This window comes from Heptranchias perlo, chromosome 2 (assembly GCF_035084215.1).
Source record: "Heptranchias perlo isolate sHepPer1 chromosome 2, sHepPer1.hap1, whole genome shotgun sequence".
Lineage (NCBI taxonomy): Eukaryota > Metazoa > Chordata > Chondrichthyes > Hexanchiformes > Hexanchidae > Heptranchias > Heptranchias perlo.
This window is the reverse complement of record NC_090326.1, coordinates 93,268,985-93,284,944: the sequence shown is the minus strand read 5'-3', so window position 1 is coordinate 93,284,944 and position 15,960 is coordinate 93,268,985. Positions and strand designations below refer to the sequence as shown.

At 43.9% G+C, this 15,960-nt stretch overlaps 1 protein-coding gene across 4 annotated transcripts in view; it reads right to left on the bottom strand.

The window, feature by feature from the left end:
* Positions 1-15,960, bottom strand: part of pdk4 (pyruvate dehydrogenase kinase, isozyme 4) — an 85,197-nt gene that overhangs the window by 52,231 nt on the left and 17,006 nt on the right. For all 4 annotated transcript variants that reach the window (XR_010966987.1, XR_010966985.1, XR_010966986.1 and 1 more), the window contains exons 3-6: positions 9,984-10,055; positions 4,740-4,924; positions 1,714-1,803; positions 210-287 (exon numbers count right to left, since the gene is read on the bottom strand). Coding sequence is in view for 1 of the 4 variants with exons in the window: in XM_068004265.1 (XP_067860366.1) it covers positions 210-287; positions 1,714-1,803; positions 4,740-4,924; positions 9,984-10,055 (425 nt within the window). In the remaining 3 variants the exon portion in view is untranslated. The remainder of the gene's footprint in view (positions 1-209; positions 288-1,713; positions 1,804-4,739; positions 4,925-9,983; positions 10,056-15,960) is intronic.

Genomic DNA, 15,960 nt, shown 5'->3' with positions numbered 1-15,960 from the left:
GGCAGCTGCATGGATGGTCTTGATCTTAAAAGACAATGAGCTCCTGGTGTTTGACGTGAAGGTGGAGAGGACAGGGACGAGGGAACCATTAATCCAGGAAAAAAGGAGCCTGGGTTTCTCTGACCTCGAGGATGATCCTGGAATAATAGGATGATCTGAGTATCTTGACAGGAATACCACACAGAAACAAAGATACAACTGTAACTTACCATTGAATTGATCAATCACCACCTCAGGAGAAGTCAAGTAATACTGATCACAAAGCATTTTTGCACTTTCACAGGCATCTGCAAATTCACCACGTATAGGAACATGTTAAAATCAGAATTACAATATAGTGTATATTAGATGAGTGTAATAACCCCTTTGTATTATTAAAGCAACTTCATCCTTTTGAGCACTGCAGCTTTAAAATACACGTTCAGCAAGACGTTTCTCTTGGACGATGGGGTAGTATTTTTGGACTGAACAGATTACTGTGTGATAGAGTTGTTACTTTTTTCTTTTTGTTCCTTCATACATTTACCTAAAGTTCAACATTAAAAAATCATTTCTTACCTACAACAAACAATGACATTGGGCAACTTTTCTGGAACTACATGTACAATAGAATTAGCAGAACACAAGGCCTGGATCAGAGGTGAAACTAACAGAAGTGACAATGTGCTAACTCAATCTAACACACTGGCTTAATTCTAGCAATCTCAATGAAGTGCAAAGTGTTGATGTTAAATCTGAATGGAACACTGCATAATATCAAATCTAGACATGAAGGAGGCCACAGCTATTCCATTCAGAATGTCACTAGGCAGTGGTTTTATTTGAAACAGCCTGAAAATTGGGAGTGGGGGAAGCGAGGTATGAGATGAAATTAGTCTTCGTAGGTAGCGCAAAATGGCCAATAACAGCAGTCTGTCTGTTTTACACCACGCTCGATTTTCTTTTCCTACCACCAAAGACCAATACCATCCCACAGTAATCTAGAGCATTTTTTAAAAAAACATGTTATTCTTGTTTTCTTCCTATTCTGGTCTCCTCTGACACACACATACTTCCTTTATCTGACTAGGTTGATTGGGTGACCCCCAGATGTCTGAGCACAGTGTAACATAATATCAGTGCCCCTCCTCCAAAAGATGGTTTGTTCTCAGCACCTCCCACAGAAGCAGAATGGAGATTTGGAACTTGGTGGAGTGGGGGAAATCAAACCTACATGTTATAAATTGGGTAGCCAGGTGGTGAAGTATAGAATACTAGAGCCTGATCTTCAGTTGCATCTAAGCCTTTATTCAGAGATTCACATTACACGCACACCACACCCTAGATCAGCTCTCTTATAAATGGATGCGAGAGTTCTCAATTGATATGCACCACCTGAATACAATTCACACTAATTGATATAAATCACATGGATATGATTAACAGTACATTCTGTTGCTGTATGCCAGTTCTTGAAATGCTCCAGGGTTTAGAAAGAAAAAAAATGGAAGCATGTCCTGCCATTTAACTGGAATGACAGATTCCTCTCAAAAAAATATTAAACATTCCATCAAGAGTGGCACATTCCCACAATGTCATGTCAGTTGCTTCAATAAACAGCATGTCCAATGTATCTTGTAAATTTATATTTCCATATGTTGATCATTATAGTGGCGTGGTGTAGATAATCTGATGCTAAAATATTTCATGGATTTCACACAATGCATTACCTACCTTTCACCACTTCTACCACATCGCAGTTAGGGTCAATGCCACCTATGTGTTTGGGATGGGCTGGATTACTTCGGCCATCAAAAACAAGGGCTGGTATAATAAAGTAACAAGAAGTCATCTAAAGTGGCTTTGCATATGATGTGTTACATACAAAGAATTCTTATTCAGAACAGAGGTTTCAAATAATCAACAATTTTGTACAGCTCTGTATCTCACTAGGGTAAAACTATGAAAGGCTATGACCTAAGTTCTTCTGTTGCATGTTTCAAATTACTGACAGTATCTATTCAATTTTTTTCAACTATTAAATATTGATGAATTCCATTCCAAAACCAAATCAATATGTAGCCAACTCACATTAATATTCGCATCATACATTTTTAGCAAGATATTAACCCTCAAGTGATACCAGAGGTGGTATCTAACCTGGAAACAAGATTAAGTTTTGTGGGCACAAATATTTTATGCCAGAAATGTCATGATATAAAGAACAAACATATTATTGTCAACTGTTTCCAATTTAGATTTAGCAATAGCTCAAGATTTCAAGGGAGCAATTCCCAAATAAACTTTTGATAAAAAGCAACAAAGGGATACAAAGAAAATAATAAGTGCAAAAAGCGACTATGAAAAAAACTTGCAGAGCTAACAGCAAAAGTTTTTATAACTATATTAAGAGAAATTAATAAGGGGGAGTGTGGGGCCATTAAAGACAGATGCAGGTAAAACTATAATGGACAGTAAGGAAATAAAGACTTGTTAAGAGAGTACTTTGTATCCATTCTCACAGCAGTAGAAGAGTACAAAATACCAGTGACCCAAGGGAACTTAAGAATAAGTCAAGGAAAGGAACTTTGTGGATTTAAAACAAGTAAAAATATGGTAATGGTGAAAGTAATGAGATTTAAGATAGACAACTCTCCAGGACTTGATGGTTGTGTAGATGGGAGCAGGAAGTTACAATGGGACTTAGACAAACTAAGGTGAGTCGGAAAACTATGGCAGCTGGAGTTCTATATGGGAAAATGTGAGGTCATCCACTTTGGATCCAAGAACAACAAATCAGAATATTTTCATAATGGTGAGGGACTAGGAACTGTGAAGGAGCAAAGGGATTTGGGTGTCCATGTACACAAATTACTAAAAGCTAGTGCACAGATACAAAAAATAATCAAAAAGGCTAATGGAATTTTGGCCTATGTTAAGGGAATTGGAATAAAACGGGAGAGGCAGTGATGTTTGAGTTGTTCATAGCCTTGATTAGACCCTATCTGGAGTACTGCGTTCAGTTTTGGACACCACACCTCAAGAAGGATAAATTGGCCTTGGAGGGGGTACAGCACAGGTACACCAGAATGATACCAGGGTTTAAAGAGTTAAATTATGAGAACAGATTACATAAAGTTGGTTTGTATCATAGTATGGTGCAACCCAGGAGACAGCTATTCAGTCCATCGTGCCCATGCCAGCTCTTTGAAAGAGCTATCCAATTAGTCCCATTCCCCTGCTCTTTCCCCATAGCCCTGTAATTTTCCCTTTTGAAAGTTACTATTGAATCTGCTTCCACCACCCTTTCAGGCAGTGCATTCCAGATCATTACAACTCACTGCATAAAAAAATATTTCCTCGTGTCACCTCTGGCTCTTTTGCTAATCATCTTAAATCTGTATCCTCTGGTTACTGACCCTTCTGCCACTGGATACAGTTTTTCTTTATTTACACTATCAGAACCATTTATGATTTTGCACACCTCTATCAAATCTCCCTTTAACCTTCTCTGCTCTGAGGAGAACAACCCCAGCTTCTCCAATCTCTCCACACAACTGAAGTCCCTCATCCCTGGCACCATCCTAGTATATCTCTTCTGCACCCTCTCTAAGGCCTTGACATCCTTCCTAAAGTGTGGTGCCCAGAATTAAACACAATACTCCAGCTGAGGCCAACCAGTGTTTTGTAAAGGTTTAGCATAAATTTCTTGCTCTTGTACTCTATGCCTCTATTAATAAAGCCCAGGATCCCATATCCTTTTTTTTTAATATCCTTCTCAACTTGTCTTGCCACCTTCAAAGATTTGTGTACATACATCCCCAGGTCTCTCCGTTCCTGCACTCCCTTTAAAATTGTACCATTTAGTGTATATTGGCTCTCCTCATTCTTCCTACCAAAATATATCACTTCACACTTCTCAGCGTTAAATTTCATCTGCCATGTGTCTGCCCATTTCACCAGCCTGACTATGTCCTCCTGAAATCTGTTACTATCCTCCACATTGTTTACTACATTTCAGAGTTTCATGTCATCTGCAAACTTTTACATTATACCCTGTATACCCAAGTCCAGGTCATTACTATATATCAATAAGAGCAATGGTCCTAATACTGACCCTTGCTTGTATTCCCTTGAAGATGAGGGGTAATCTAATTGAGGTGTTTAAATGATAAAGGAATTTAATAGGGTAGATACAGAGAAATTATTTGTTCCGGTGGGGGAATCCAGAACAAAGGGCACAATCTTAAAATTAGAGCTAGGCTATTTAGGAGTGAAATCAGTTGGTGGAAATTTGGAACACGCTCCCCCAAAAGGCTGTGGATACTGGATCAGTTGAAATGTTCAAGACTGAGATCGATAGATTTTTGTTAGATAAGGGTATCAAAGGATATGGATCAAAGGCGGGTAAATGGAGTAGAGGTACAGATCAGTCATGATCTGACTGAACGGCAGAACAGGTTCGAGGGGCTGAATGGCCTAGGCCTGTTCCTATGTTTTCAAACCAGAAATTATTTGGTTTACAATAACGGCTACAAATTAAATAAATTTAACAAAACTTTGAAAATCAAATTGTTTTAGCTTAAGAGGTCAGACATACCCATTGCCCATCAAAATAGTTGTTGCACAAACCTGGCACTGACTACCAACCTTTTTAGTTGTTTTGACAACAGCAACCAACAGCATATTGATAGTTAAAATACAAATGGTTACCTGCCAGTGTTCATTGAAATTCTATAAGGCTTTCCACTCATACTTACTGTGCTGGTTGATGAGCATGCGGATAGAGATTCGGCTCAAATAGTATCGGTCTAAGAAGTACTGCACATTCTGATTAGTTACGGGATCCACCCCAAATGCCTCCTTATACTCTATGACTCCCTGGGCCATAGTTGGGACCACATCATTGTGCCGATTTCGAATGTTGATGAGTGTATCTGAGAAGCTAAAACACACAGATGATGTATTAGTACTATCTATATTAGTTTATATCACTTGAAATAGCTGTGCTTAACTGATGCTGAGGATAACCAAGACAGGGAGTCTAAAATGTCACAATACCATGCTTATTTCACTGGTTGATCTCCAGTGACATTGCAGATGGGAAGTCAAGACCAAGGGCAGTATTCAGGTCAAACAGGGTTATAGGTCAGGGGAATAACTGGACCCAGGCAGGAGGATGCAAGTGGGAGAAAGAGGGATGAGGAGGTGGAGACGGTGAGGAACAGGAAGTTGATTTGGGTGCATGGACAGGGGTATGTGAGAAGACGACTGTGTACAAAAGGAGTGAGAGGAGGAGGGGTGCGAGAGGAATAGGAGGATGGGGAAGAGGTGAGGTGAGAGGAGGAGGGGTGAAAGGCAGGGAGACGGTAGTTTTAAATCTTTAATTTTTTTTTAAAAACCTTTCCATTTAGTATATTATTATTAAAGAAGATGAAGGGGAAAATATTTTGGTCAACCACTAAGTGCCTTTGCAGTGGAGCAGCATGCTGATTCACTATGCCACTATACTGTACCAGTAGTGAGATTTTGTGACAGGTAGTCTAACATTGTAAAGATCCATCACAGCATCACCTATAGGTGTAATTGGTTCTGCAAGTAAATGTTGACACTTTTAACATGGATTTTGCCAGAGAGAGAACCGGACATAGGGACTTTCAATGCTTTTTCAATAATCTTTCAAAGTTCTTTAGATTCAGGTCAAACAGGGTTATAGGTCAGGGGAATAACTGGACCCAGGCAGGAGGATGCAAGTGGGAGAAAGAGGGATGAGGAGGTGGAGACGGTGAGGAACAGGAAGATGATTTGGGTGCATGGACAGGGGTATGTGAGAAGACCCTCCAGATTGGAAAATTGCACATGTCACTCCGCTTTTTAAGAAACGAGAGAGAGGGAAACCAGGGAATTATAGACCAGTTAGCCTAACATCTGTTGCGGGGAAAATGCTGGAGTCTATAATTAAGGATAGGGTGACTGAACACCTCGAGAATTTTCAGTTAATCAGAGAGAGCCAGCATGGATTTGTGAAAGGTAGGTCGTGCCTGACAAACCTGATTGAATTTTGTGAAGAGGTGACTAAAGTAGTGGACAGGGGAATGTCAATGGATGTTATTTATATGGACTTCCAGAAGGCAACTGATAAGGTCCCACATAAGAGACTGTTAGCTAAGATAGAAGCCTATGGAATAGAGGGAAAAGTATGGACTTGGTTAGGAAATTGGCTGAGCGAAAGGCGACAGAGAGTAGGGATAATGGGTAAGTATTCACATTGGCAGGATGTGACTAGTGGAGTCCCGCAGGTCTTGAGGCCTCAATTATTCACAGTATTTATTAACGACTTAGATGAAGGCATAGAAAGTCTCATATCTAAGTTTGCCGATGACACAAAGATTGGTTCTTGTAAACAATTTTACAACACCAAGTTATAGTCCAACAATTTTATTTGAAATTCAAAAACTTTCGGAGGCTTCCTCCTTCCTCAGGTGAATGTTGTGGAAATGAAATCCTCGAACCCTTCGCATTTATAAATCACAGAACAATACCTGGTGATTACAGATAGTCTTTCCAACTGCCCGTTGCCAAGGCAATCACAGTATGCAGACAGAGAGGTGTTACCTACAAGGCCACCAAATATACAAATAACCAAAAAAAGAGAGACAGGCAGAAACATCCGGAAGGAAGAGAAAGACAGCAAATGACCCGTTATATTAAAAACAGATAACATTTGTTCGCTGGTGGGGTTACGTGTAGCGTGACATGAACCCAAGATCCCGGTTGAGGCCGTCCTCATGGGTGCGGAACTTGGCTATCAATTTCTGCTTGACGATTTTGCGTTGTCGTGTGTTTCGAAGGCCGCCTTGGAGTATGCTTACCCGAAGGTCGGTGGCTGAATGTCCTTGACTGCTGAAGTGTTCCCCGACTGGGAGGGATCCCTCCTGTCTGGCGATTGTTGCGCGGTGTCCGTTCATCCGTTGTCGCAGCATCCGCATTGTCTCGCCAATATACCATGCTCTGGGGCATCCTTTCCTGCAACGTATGAGGTAGACAACGTTGGCCGAGTCACAGGAGTATGAACCATGCACCTGGTGGGTGGTGTCCTCTCGTGTGATGGTGGTATCTGTGTCGATGATCTGGCATGTCTTGCAGAGGTTACCGTGGCAGGGTTGTTTGGTGTCGTGGACACTGTTCTCCTGAAAGCTGGGTAATTTGCTGCGAACGATGGTCTGTTCGAGGTTGGGTGGCTGTTTAAAGGCGAGTAGTGGAGGTGTGGGGATGGCCATAGCGAGATGTTCGTCATCATTGATGACATGTTGAAGGCTGCAGAGAACATGGCGTAGTTTCTCCGCTCCGGGGAAGTACTGGACGACGAAGGGTACTCTGTTGGTTGCGTCCCGTGTTAGTCTTCTGAGGAGGTCAATGCGATTTTTCGCTGTGACCCGTCGGAACTGTCGATCGATGAGTCGAGCGTCATATCCCGTTCTTACTAGGGTGTCCATCGCGTTCCTCCTCGTCTGAGCAGACCCTGTGTATTCGCAGGGCCTGTCCATAGGGGATGGCCTCTTTGACGTGGTTAGGGTGGAAGCTGGAAAAGTGGAGCATCGTGAGGTTGTCCGTGGGCTTGCGGTAGAGTGAGGTGCTGAGGTGCCCGTCTTTGATGGAGATTCGTGTGTCCAAGAAAGAAACTGATTCTGAGGAGTAGTCCATGGTGAGCTTGATGGTGGGATGGCACTTGTTGATGTTATCGTGTAGTCTCTTTAGTGATTCCTCGCCGTGGGTCCATAGAAAGAAAATGTCGTCGATGTATCTGGTGTATAGTGTTGGTTGGAGGTCCTGTGCAGTGAAGAAGTCCTGCTCGAACTTGTGCATGAAAATGTTGGCGTATTGGGGTGCGAATTTGGTCCCCATGGCTGTTCCGTGTGTTTGGGTAAAGAACTGGTTATCGAAGGTGAAGACATTGTGATCCAGGATGAAGCGGATGAGTTGTAGGATGGCGTCTGGAGATTGGCTGTTGTTGGTGTTGAGTATTGATGCTGTCGCAGCGATGCAGTCATCGTGGGGGATACTGGTGTAGAGTGCCGAGACGTCCATCGTGGTGAGAAGTGTTCCTGGTTCAACTGGTCCGTGGGTACTGAGTTTTTGTAGGAAGTCTGTAGTGTCGCGACAGAAGCTGGGGGTTGCCTGTACGATGGGTTTCAGGATGCCCTCGATGTATCCAGAGAGGTTCTCACACAGGGTTCCGTTGCCTGATACGATAGGACGTCCGGGTGTGTTGGCTGGAGGCAGTAGAAGTCTCCCACGCGGGGAGTACGTGGGATGAGAGCGCGTAGGATGCTTTGAAGGTCTGGATCGAAGGTCTTGATCAGTTTGTTGAGCTGGTGGGTGTGTTCTTTGGTCGGATCTGCGGGTAACCGTCTGTAGTGTTCCTGGTTGTCCAGTTGTCGGTATGCTTCTTTGCAATAGTCCGTTCTGTTCCGTATGACGATGGCTCCTCCTTTGTCCGCTGGTTTGATGACGATATTGCGGTTGGTCTTGAGAGCGTTGCGTTGTGCTCGGGTGACATTCTGGACTATCTTCTGAGTGCGGCTAATGAATCTGGCATTGACGCATTTCCTGACAGCTTCAGCATACATGTCAAGCTGAGGGCAGCGACCCTCCGGAGGAGTCCAGTGTGACTCTTTCCTCTTCGGTTGCTGTACCGCGGATCCCTCTGTCTGCTGTTCCGGATCGTTGATTGTCTCATTGGGTTCGCTGCTGAAATCTTGGGGTTTGTGGAAGAATTCCTGGAGCCTCATTCTCCTGATGAATTCCTCTGTGTCCGCCGCGAGACTAATGGGGTCCATTTTGGTAGTCCACAACAAAGACTGGTGGCATTGTAAGCAGTGTAGATGAAAACATAATATTATAAAGCGATATTGATAGATTAGGTGAATGGGTAAAACTGTGGCAAATGGAATTCAATGTAGACAAATGTGAGGTCATCCACTTTGGATCTAAAAAGGATTGAACAGGGTACTTTCTAAATGGTAAAAAGTTAAAAACAGTGGATATCCAAAGGGACCTAGGGGTTCAGGTACATAGATCATTGAAGTGTCATGAACAGGTGCAGAAAATAATCAAGAAGGCTAATGGAATGCTGGCCTTTACATCCAGAGGACTGGAGTACAAGGGGGCAGAAGTTATGCTGCAGCTATACAAAACCCTGGTTAGACCGCACCTGGAGTACTGTGAGCAGTTCTGGGCACCGCACCTTCGGAAGGACATATTGGCTTTGGAGGGAGTGCAGCGTAGGTTTACTCGAATGATACCCGGACTTCAAGGGTTAAGTTACGAGAAGAGATTACACAAATTGGGGTTGTATTCTCTAGAGTTTAGAAGGTTATGGGGTGATCTGATCAAAGTTTATAAGATATTAAGAGGAACAGATAGGGTGGATAGAGAGAGAGTATTTCCGCTGGTTGGCGATTCTAAGAGTAGGAGGCACAGTCTAAAGATCAGAGCCAGACCTTTCAGGAGCGAGATTCGAAAACATTTCTACACACAAAGGGTGGTAGAAGTTTGGAACTCTCTTCCGCAAATGGCAATTGATACTAGCTCAATTGCTAAATTTAAATGTGAGATAGATAGCTTTTTGGCAACCAAAGGTATTAAGGGATATGGGCCAAAGGCAGGTATATGGAGTTAGATCACAGATCAGCCATGATCTTATCAAATGGCAGAGCAGGCACGAGGGGCTGAATGGCCTACTCCTGTTCCCATGTTCCTATTTGAAAAATATTACAACCCACAACATTTTCAATATATAATATTCACATAATTAATGTCAGAGGCTGCATGTTCTAAAATAACACTTATTTTAAAACATAACAGGACAGTTTGCTGACTCACTACTTCCCAGATATTACAATATTCTGTGCTATATACTCATTATACTCACAAGTGTTATTGGAAACACAAGTGGAATTCTAGAATCAGATTGGGATTAAAAATAGTATAATGCAACTTACTCTGACAAAACTCTGTAATTATCAGGACTTTTATCTAAGAACTCCAGAATGTCCGTTAGACTTTGCACATACCTAAACAGAAACAAAAAACACGAATGGAAGAAAGTGTCATTTCTTCTAAAACACAAACAAAAATGTCATATCTACAGTGCATGGTGAATTAAAAGGTATGAGATGCCAGTGAAATTTCAGTAATTCCTGCTTAGAATACGGTTCCTCAACTCTTGATAGTTACGGAGCAGTGTCCAATTTCTAGTCCAGATCAGAAGCAGAATGCAAGTATTATTATTTTTTTTGGTTAATTCTCGGGTTATGGGCGTCGCTGGCAAGCTCGGCATTTACCGCCCACCCCTAGTTAGCAAGTAGGTGGTGAGGTACAACCAAGAGGGTAGTTAAGAGTCAACCATGTTGAGCAAACCGGGTAAGATTACTGATACCAGATTTTTAAAAAAACTAAATTCAAATTGCCAAACTGCCATGCTGGGGTTTGAACTCAAATTCTCTGGATTATTAATTCATGCCTCTGGCTTACTAGTACAGTTACATAATCACTACACTACTGTGTGCAGTTAATTTATCCTGTATGCAAGGATATCAAAAATAATGCTTGGTCAAATATTTGCTTTATACAAAAGATTTTCTTACCCTATATGAATACTAACTCATCTTTTCCATCCATTTGCATCACTACTACGCTGGACACATTAGTCGCAGGCATCTCTCATACCAAAGATGGCGGGGAGGTTTTGAAAATAAGATTGCGTGACAGGTCTTTCAAAGGGATGGATTGCACAGGCCCAAAAGGTCGATACAACATTTTTAAAATGTTGAGTGTGTTTCACAAGCAGCACAATACTGCCTGCATCTCAACACTGCGGTGGACCACCAAGCAAAACTCCTCCTGCCTTTTGGCAGGACTACCTGACAAAGATCGAGGAGCCAACCGTCAACACTCAAATTATCCCAAGGCTGGAAAAAATAAAATCAGCCAGGGTCAGGGGCACAACCCTTTTGGGCAGCAGCCCTGCATCCCCCGGAAATGCAACCAAGTGACAGAAAGATGGAAAATCTAGGCGCAAGTGGTGGCAGGTTATTTGACTACAGGTGGACATCACAACCATGCCCAACCTTATCCTCACCCAATGTCCACAGAAGAACATTTTCCAGTAAGGTTCAATGGATTGCAATCAGGAAATGGTGCCTTGACAGATTTTCCACTCCCTAGCCTGGGGGTGCTGAGACCAACTGCAGTGCCTCTATTAATATCATGCTGCCATTAGGTAACTCAGTATACACCAGTAACTGAACCTGGGATATCCTGGTCTGTTTGTGCCAAACATTGAGGCAGTTCATTCATACAACAAACAAACAAACAAACAACAACTTGCATTCATATAGCATCTTTAACGTAGTAAAACATCCCAAGGCGCTTCACAGGAACGTTAGCAGACAAAATTTGACACCAAGCCACATAAGGAGATATTACAACAGGTGACCATAAGCTTGGTCAAAGAGGTAGGTTTTAAAGGAGTGTCTTAAAGGAGGAGAGAGCGGTAGAGAGGCAGAGGTTTAGGGAGGGAATTCCAGGGCTTGGGGCCTAGACAGCTGAAGGCACGGCTGCCAATGGTGGGGCAAAGGAAATGGGGATGCACATGAGGCCAGAATTCTTGAAAGGTTGTAGGCTGGAGAAGGTTACAGAGATAGGGAATTTCTAGTTCAACAAATAATTTTCTGCATACAAGGGACTGAGCTCCAAATTGTGATACTGTCTGAGACAGATTTCAGATGGTCAAAGAGGGGGAAGATCCACTTGTCGTGGTCCAAGTTGGGACCAATGACATTGGGAAGAAAAGGGAAGAGGTCCTGCTGAGGGAATATCAGAAGCTAGGAACTAAATTAAAAAGCAGGAACTCACAGGTGATAATTTCAGGATTACTACCCGAGCCACGTGCCAATCGGCATAGGGATAAACAGATCAGAAAGGTGACTGCGTGGCTGAATGACTGGTGTGGGAAGGAGGGGTTCCATTTCACGGGTCACTGGCACCAGTACTGGGACAGGAAGGAGCTGTACTTTTGGGACAGGCTCCACCTGAACCGGAATGGGCCCAGTGTCCTAGCAGAAAGAATAAATAGAGCAGTCAATAGGACTTTAAACTAGTAAGACGAGGGAGGGATCTGGGAAGGGAACATAAGTCTGAAGAAAAAATAGGAAATGAGAGTAAAGTTACGGAATAAGGGTAACAAACGGTCAGGGAACAAATAGAGTTATAACACATTAGTCAAAATGACTGTTCAAAACAAAGGGAGGAGAACAATTACTAAAAACATATTAAATTGCCTGTACAGCAATGCGCACAGCATCCAAATCAAAACGGGGGAACTGGAGGCAATAATTCATAGCGAGGAGCCAGAGTGGTAGGGATAACTGAAACATGGTTACATAAGAACAGGACTGGCAGTTAAATATTGCAGGATATAATGTACTTAGAAAGGATAGGGAAGGGGGGTGGAGTAGCTGTACTAATTAGAGACAACATAATGGCAATAGAAAAAAGGGACATATGTAACATTAAGATAGAAACAATCCATATAGATCAAGACAAAAGAGAAGGGATCGATCACAATTAATAGGTATATTTTACAGACCACTTCATAGTGGAAGGGAAGTGAAGGATGAAATATGTAGACAAATCCATGAAATGAGTAAAAAACATCGAATAATAATCATGGGAGATTTCAACTACCCCCCAAATAAACTGGCAAGAGGTGGGGAAAGGGGAAAAGGGAATGGAGTTTTTAGTGTGTACAGGACTCCTTTCTTACCCAGTATGTGAGAAGCCCAACAAGAGAGGAATCACTGCTGGATCTAGTAATGGGAAATGAACCAGAACAGATAAGAGAAGTAAGCACAAGAGAACTTCTAGGCAATAGTGATCATAACATAATACGGTTTAAAATAATGATTGAGAAAGACATAAGACAAAGACCAAAGTAATAGATTGGAAAAAAGCTAATTTTATGGGGATGAGGGTGGAACCAGAGCATGTAAACTGGAAACAAAAATTGATAGACAAAGAAATAGAACAGCAGTGGATAATATTCAAAACGGTGATCAAGAGAGTTCAGGAGAAATATACTCCTCTTAAAAGCAAGAACAAACTAGCCAAAAATGAAACACCATGCACATGTAAAGAGATAATAGTAAAATTGAAACTGAAGAAAAAGGCATACTTTAAGTAAGGAATCTTACAACACCAGGTTATAGTCCAACAAATTTATTTTAAAATCACAAGCTTTCGGAGATTATCTCCTTCGTCAGATGAATGAATGAAAAGGTTCTCAAATCGCATATCTTATACTATGTTGGGACAGCATCACACCAATCAAAAGGTGTCGTTGTTATTCAAACAGGCCAGTCACGGAGAACAGCACGTCCCAGTACACTCGATATACATTGTGTCTATTACACAGGCAGGCAGAAAGAAACTCAAAATGGCAGAGAGAGAGAGAGAGAGAGAGAGAATTTTAAAAAACATATAAATTTTTTCCCCCTTTTTGCTGGTGGGGTTACGTGTAGCGTGACATGAACCCAAGATCCCAGTTGAGGCCATCCTCGTGGGTGCGGAACTTGGCTATCAACTTCTGCTCGACGATTTTGCGTTGTCGTGTGTCTCGAAGGCCGCCTTGGAGAACGCTTACCCGAAGATCGGTGGCTGAATGTCCTTGACTGCTAAAGTGTTCCCCGACTGGGAGGGAACCCTCCTGTTTGGCGATTGTTGCGCGGTGTCCGTTCATCCGTTGTCGCAGCGTCTGCATGGTCTCGCCAATGTACCATGCTCCGGGGCATCCTTTCCTGCAACGTATGAGGTAAACAACGTTGGCCGAGTCACAGGAGTATGAACCATGTACCTGGTGGGTGGTGTCCTCTCGTGTGATGGTGGTATCCGTGTCGATGATCTGGCAAGTCTTGCAGAGGTTGCCGTGGCAGGGTTGTGTGATGTCGTGGACGCTGTTCTCCTGAAAACTGGGTAACTTGCTGCGAACGATGGTCTGTTTGAGGTTGGGTGGCTGTTTAAAGGCGAGCAGTGGAGGCGTGGGGATGGCCTTAGCGAGGTGTTCGTCGTCATCGATGACATGTTGAAGGCTGCGGAGAACATGGTGTAGTTTCTCCGCTCCAGGGAAGTACTGGACGACGAAGGGTACTCTGTTGGTTGCGTCCCGTGTTTGTCTTCTGAGGAGGTCTATGCGATTCTTCGCTGTGGCCCGTCGGAACTGTCGATCGACAAGTCGAGCGTCATATCCCGTTCTTACGAGGGCGTCTTTCAGCGTCTGTAGGTGTCCATCGCGTTCCTCCTCTACAGACAGGAACACGACAGACGGTTACCCGCAGATCCGACCAAAGAACACACCCACCAGCTCAACAAACTGATCAAGACCTTCGATCCAGGCCTTCAAAGCATCCTACGCACTCTCATCCCACGTACTCCCCGCGTGGGAGACTTCTACTGCCTCCCAAAGATACACAAAGCCAACACACCCGGACGTCCTATCGTATCAGGCAACGGAACCCTGTGTGAGAACCTCTCTGGATACGTCGAGGGCATCCTGAAACCCATCGTACAGGGAACCCCCAGCTTCTGTCGCGACACTACAGACTTCCTACAAAAACTCAGCACCCACGGACCAGTTGAACCAGGAACACTTCTCACCACGATGGACGTCTCGGCACTATACACCAGTATCCCCCACGATGACTGCATCGGTGCAACAGCCTCAGTACTCAACACCAACAACAGCCAATCTCCAGACGCCATCCTACAACTCATCCGCTTCATCCTGGATCACAATGTCTTCACCTTCAATAACCAGTTCTTTACCCAAACACACGGAACAGCCATGGGGACCAAATTCGCACTCCAATACGCCAACATTTTCATGCACAAGTTCGAGCACGACTTCTTCACTGCACAGGACCTCCAACCAACGCTATACACCAGATACATCGACGACATTTTCTTCCTATGGACCCACGGCGAAGAATCACTGAAGAGACTACACGATAACATCAACAAGTTCCATCCCACCATCAAACTCACCATGGACTACTCCTCAGAATCGGTTTCTTTCTTGGACACACAAATCTCCATCAAAGACGGGCACCTCAGCACCTCACTCTACCGCAAGCCCACGGACAACCTCATGATGCTCCACTTTTCCAGCTTCCACCCCAACCACGTCAAAGAGGCCATCCCCTATGGACAGGCCCTACGAATACACAGGATCTGCTCAGACGAGGAGGAACGCGATGGACACCTACAGACACTGAAAGACGCCCTCGTAAGAACGGGATATGACGCTCGACTTGTCGATCGACAGTTCCGACGGGCCACAGCGAAGAATCGCATAGACCTCCTCAGAAGACAAACACGGGACGCAACCAACAGAGTACCCTTCGTCGTCCAGTACTTCCCTGGAGCGGAGAAACTACACCATGTTCTCCGCAGCCTTCAACACGTCATCGATAACGACGAACACCTCGCTAAGGCCATCCCCACGCCTCCACTGCTCGCCTTTAAACAGCCACCCAACCTCAAACAGACCATCGTTCGCAGCAAGTTACCCAGTTTTCAGGAGAACAGCGTCCACGACACCACACAACCCTGCCACGGCAACCTCTGCAAGACTTGCCAGATCATCGACACGGATACCACCATCACACGAGAGGACACCACCCACCAGGTACATGGTTCATACTCCTGTGACTCGGCCAACGTTGTTTACCTCATACGTTGCAGGAAAGGATGCCCCGGAGCATGGTACATTGGCGAGACCATGCAGACGCTGCGACAACGGATGAACGGACACCGCGCAACAATCGCCAAACAGGAGGGTTCCCTCCCAGTCGGGAAACACTTTAGCAGTCAAGGACATTCAGCCACCGATCTTCGGGTAAGCGTTCTCCAAGGCGGCCTTCG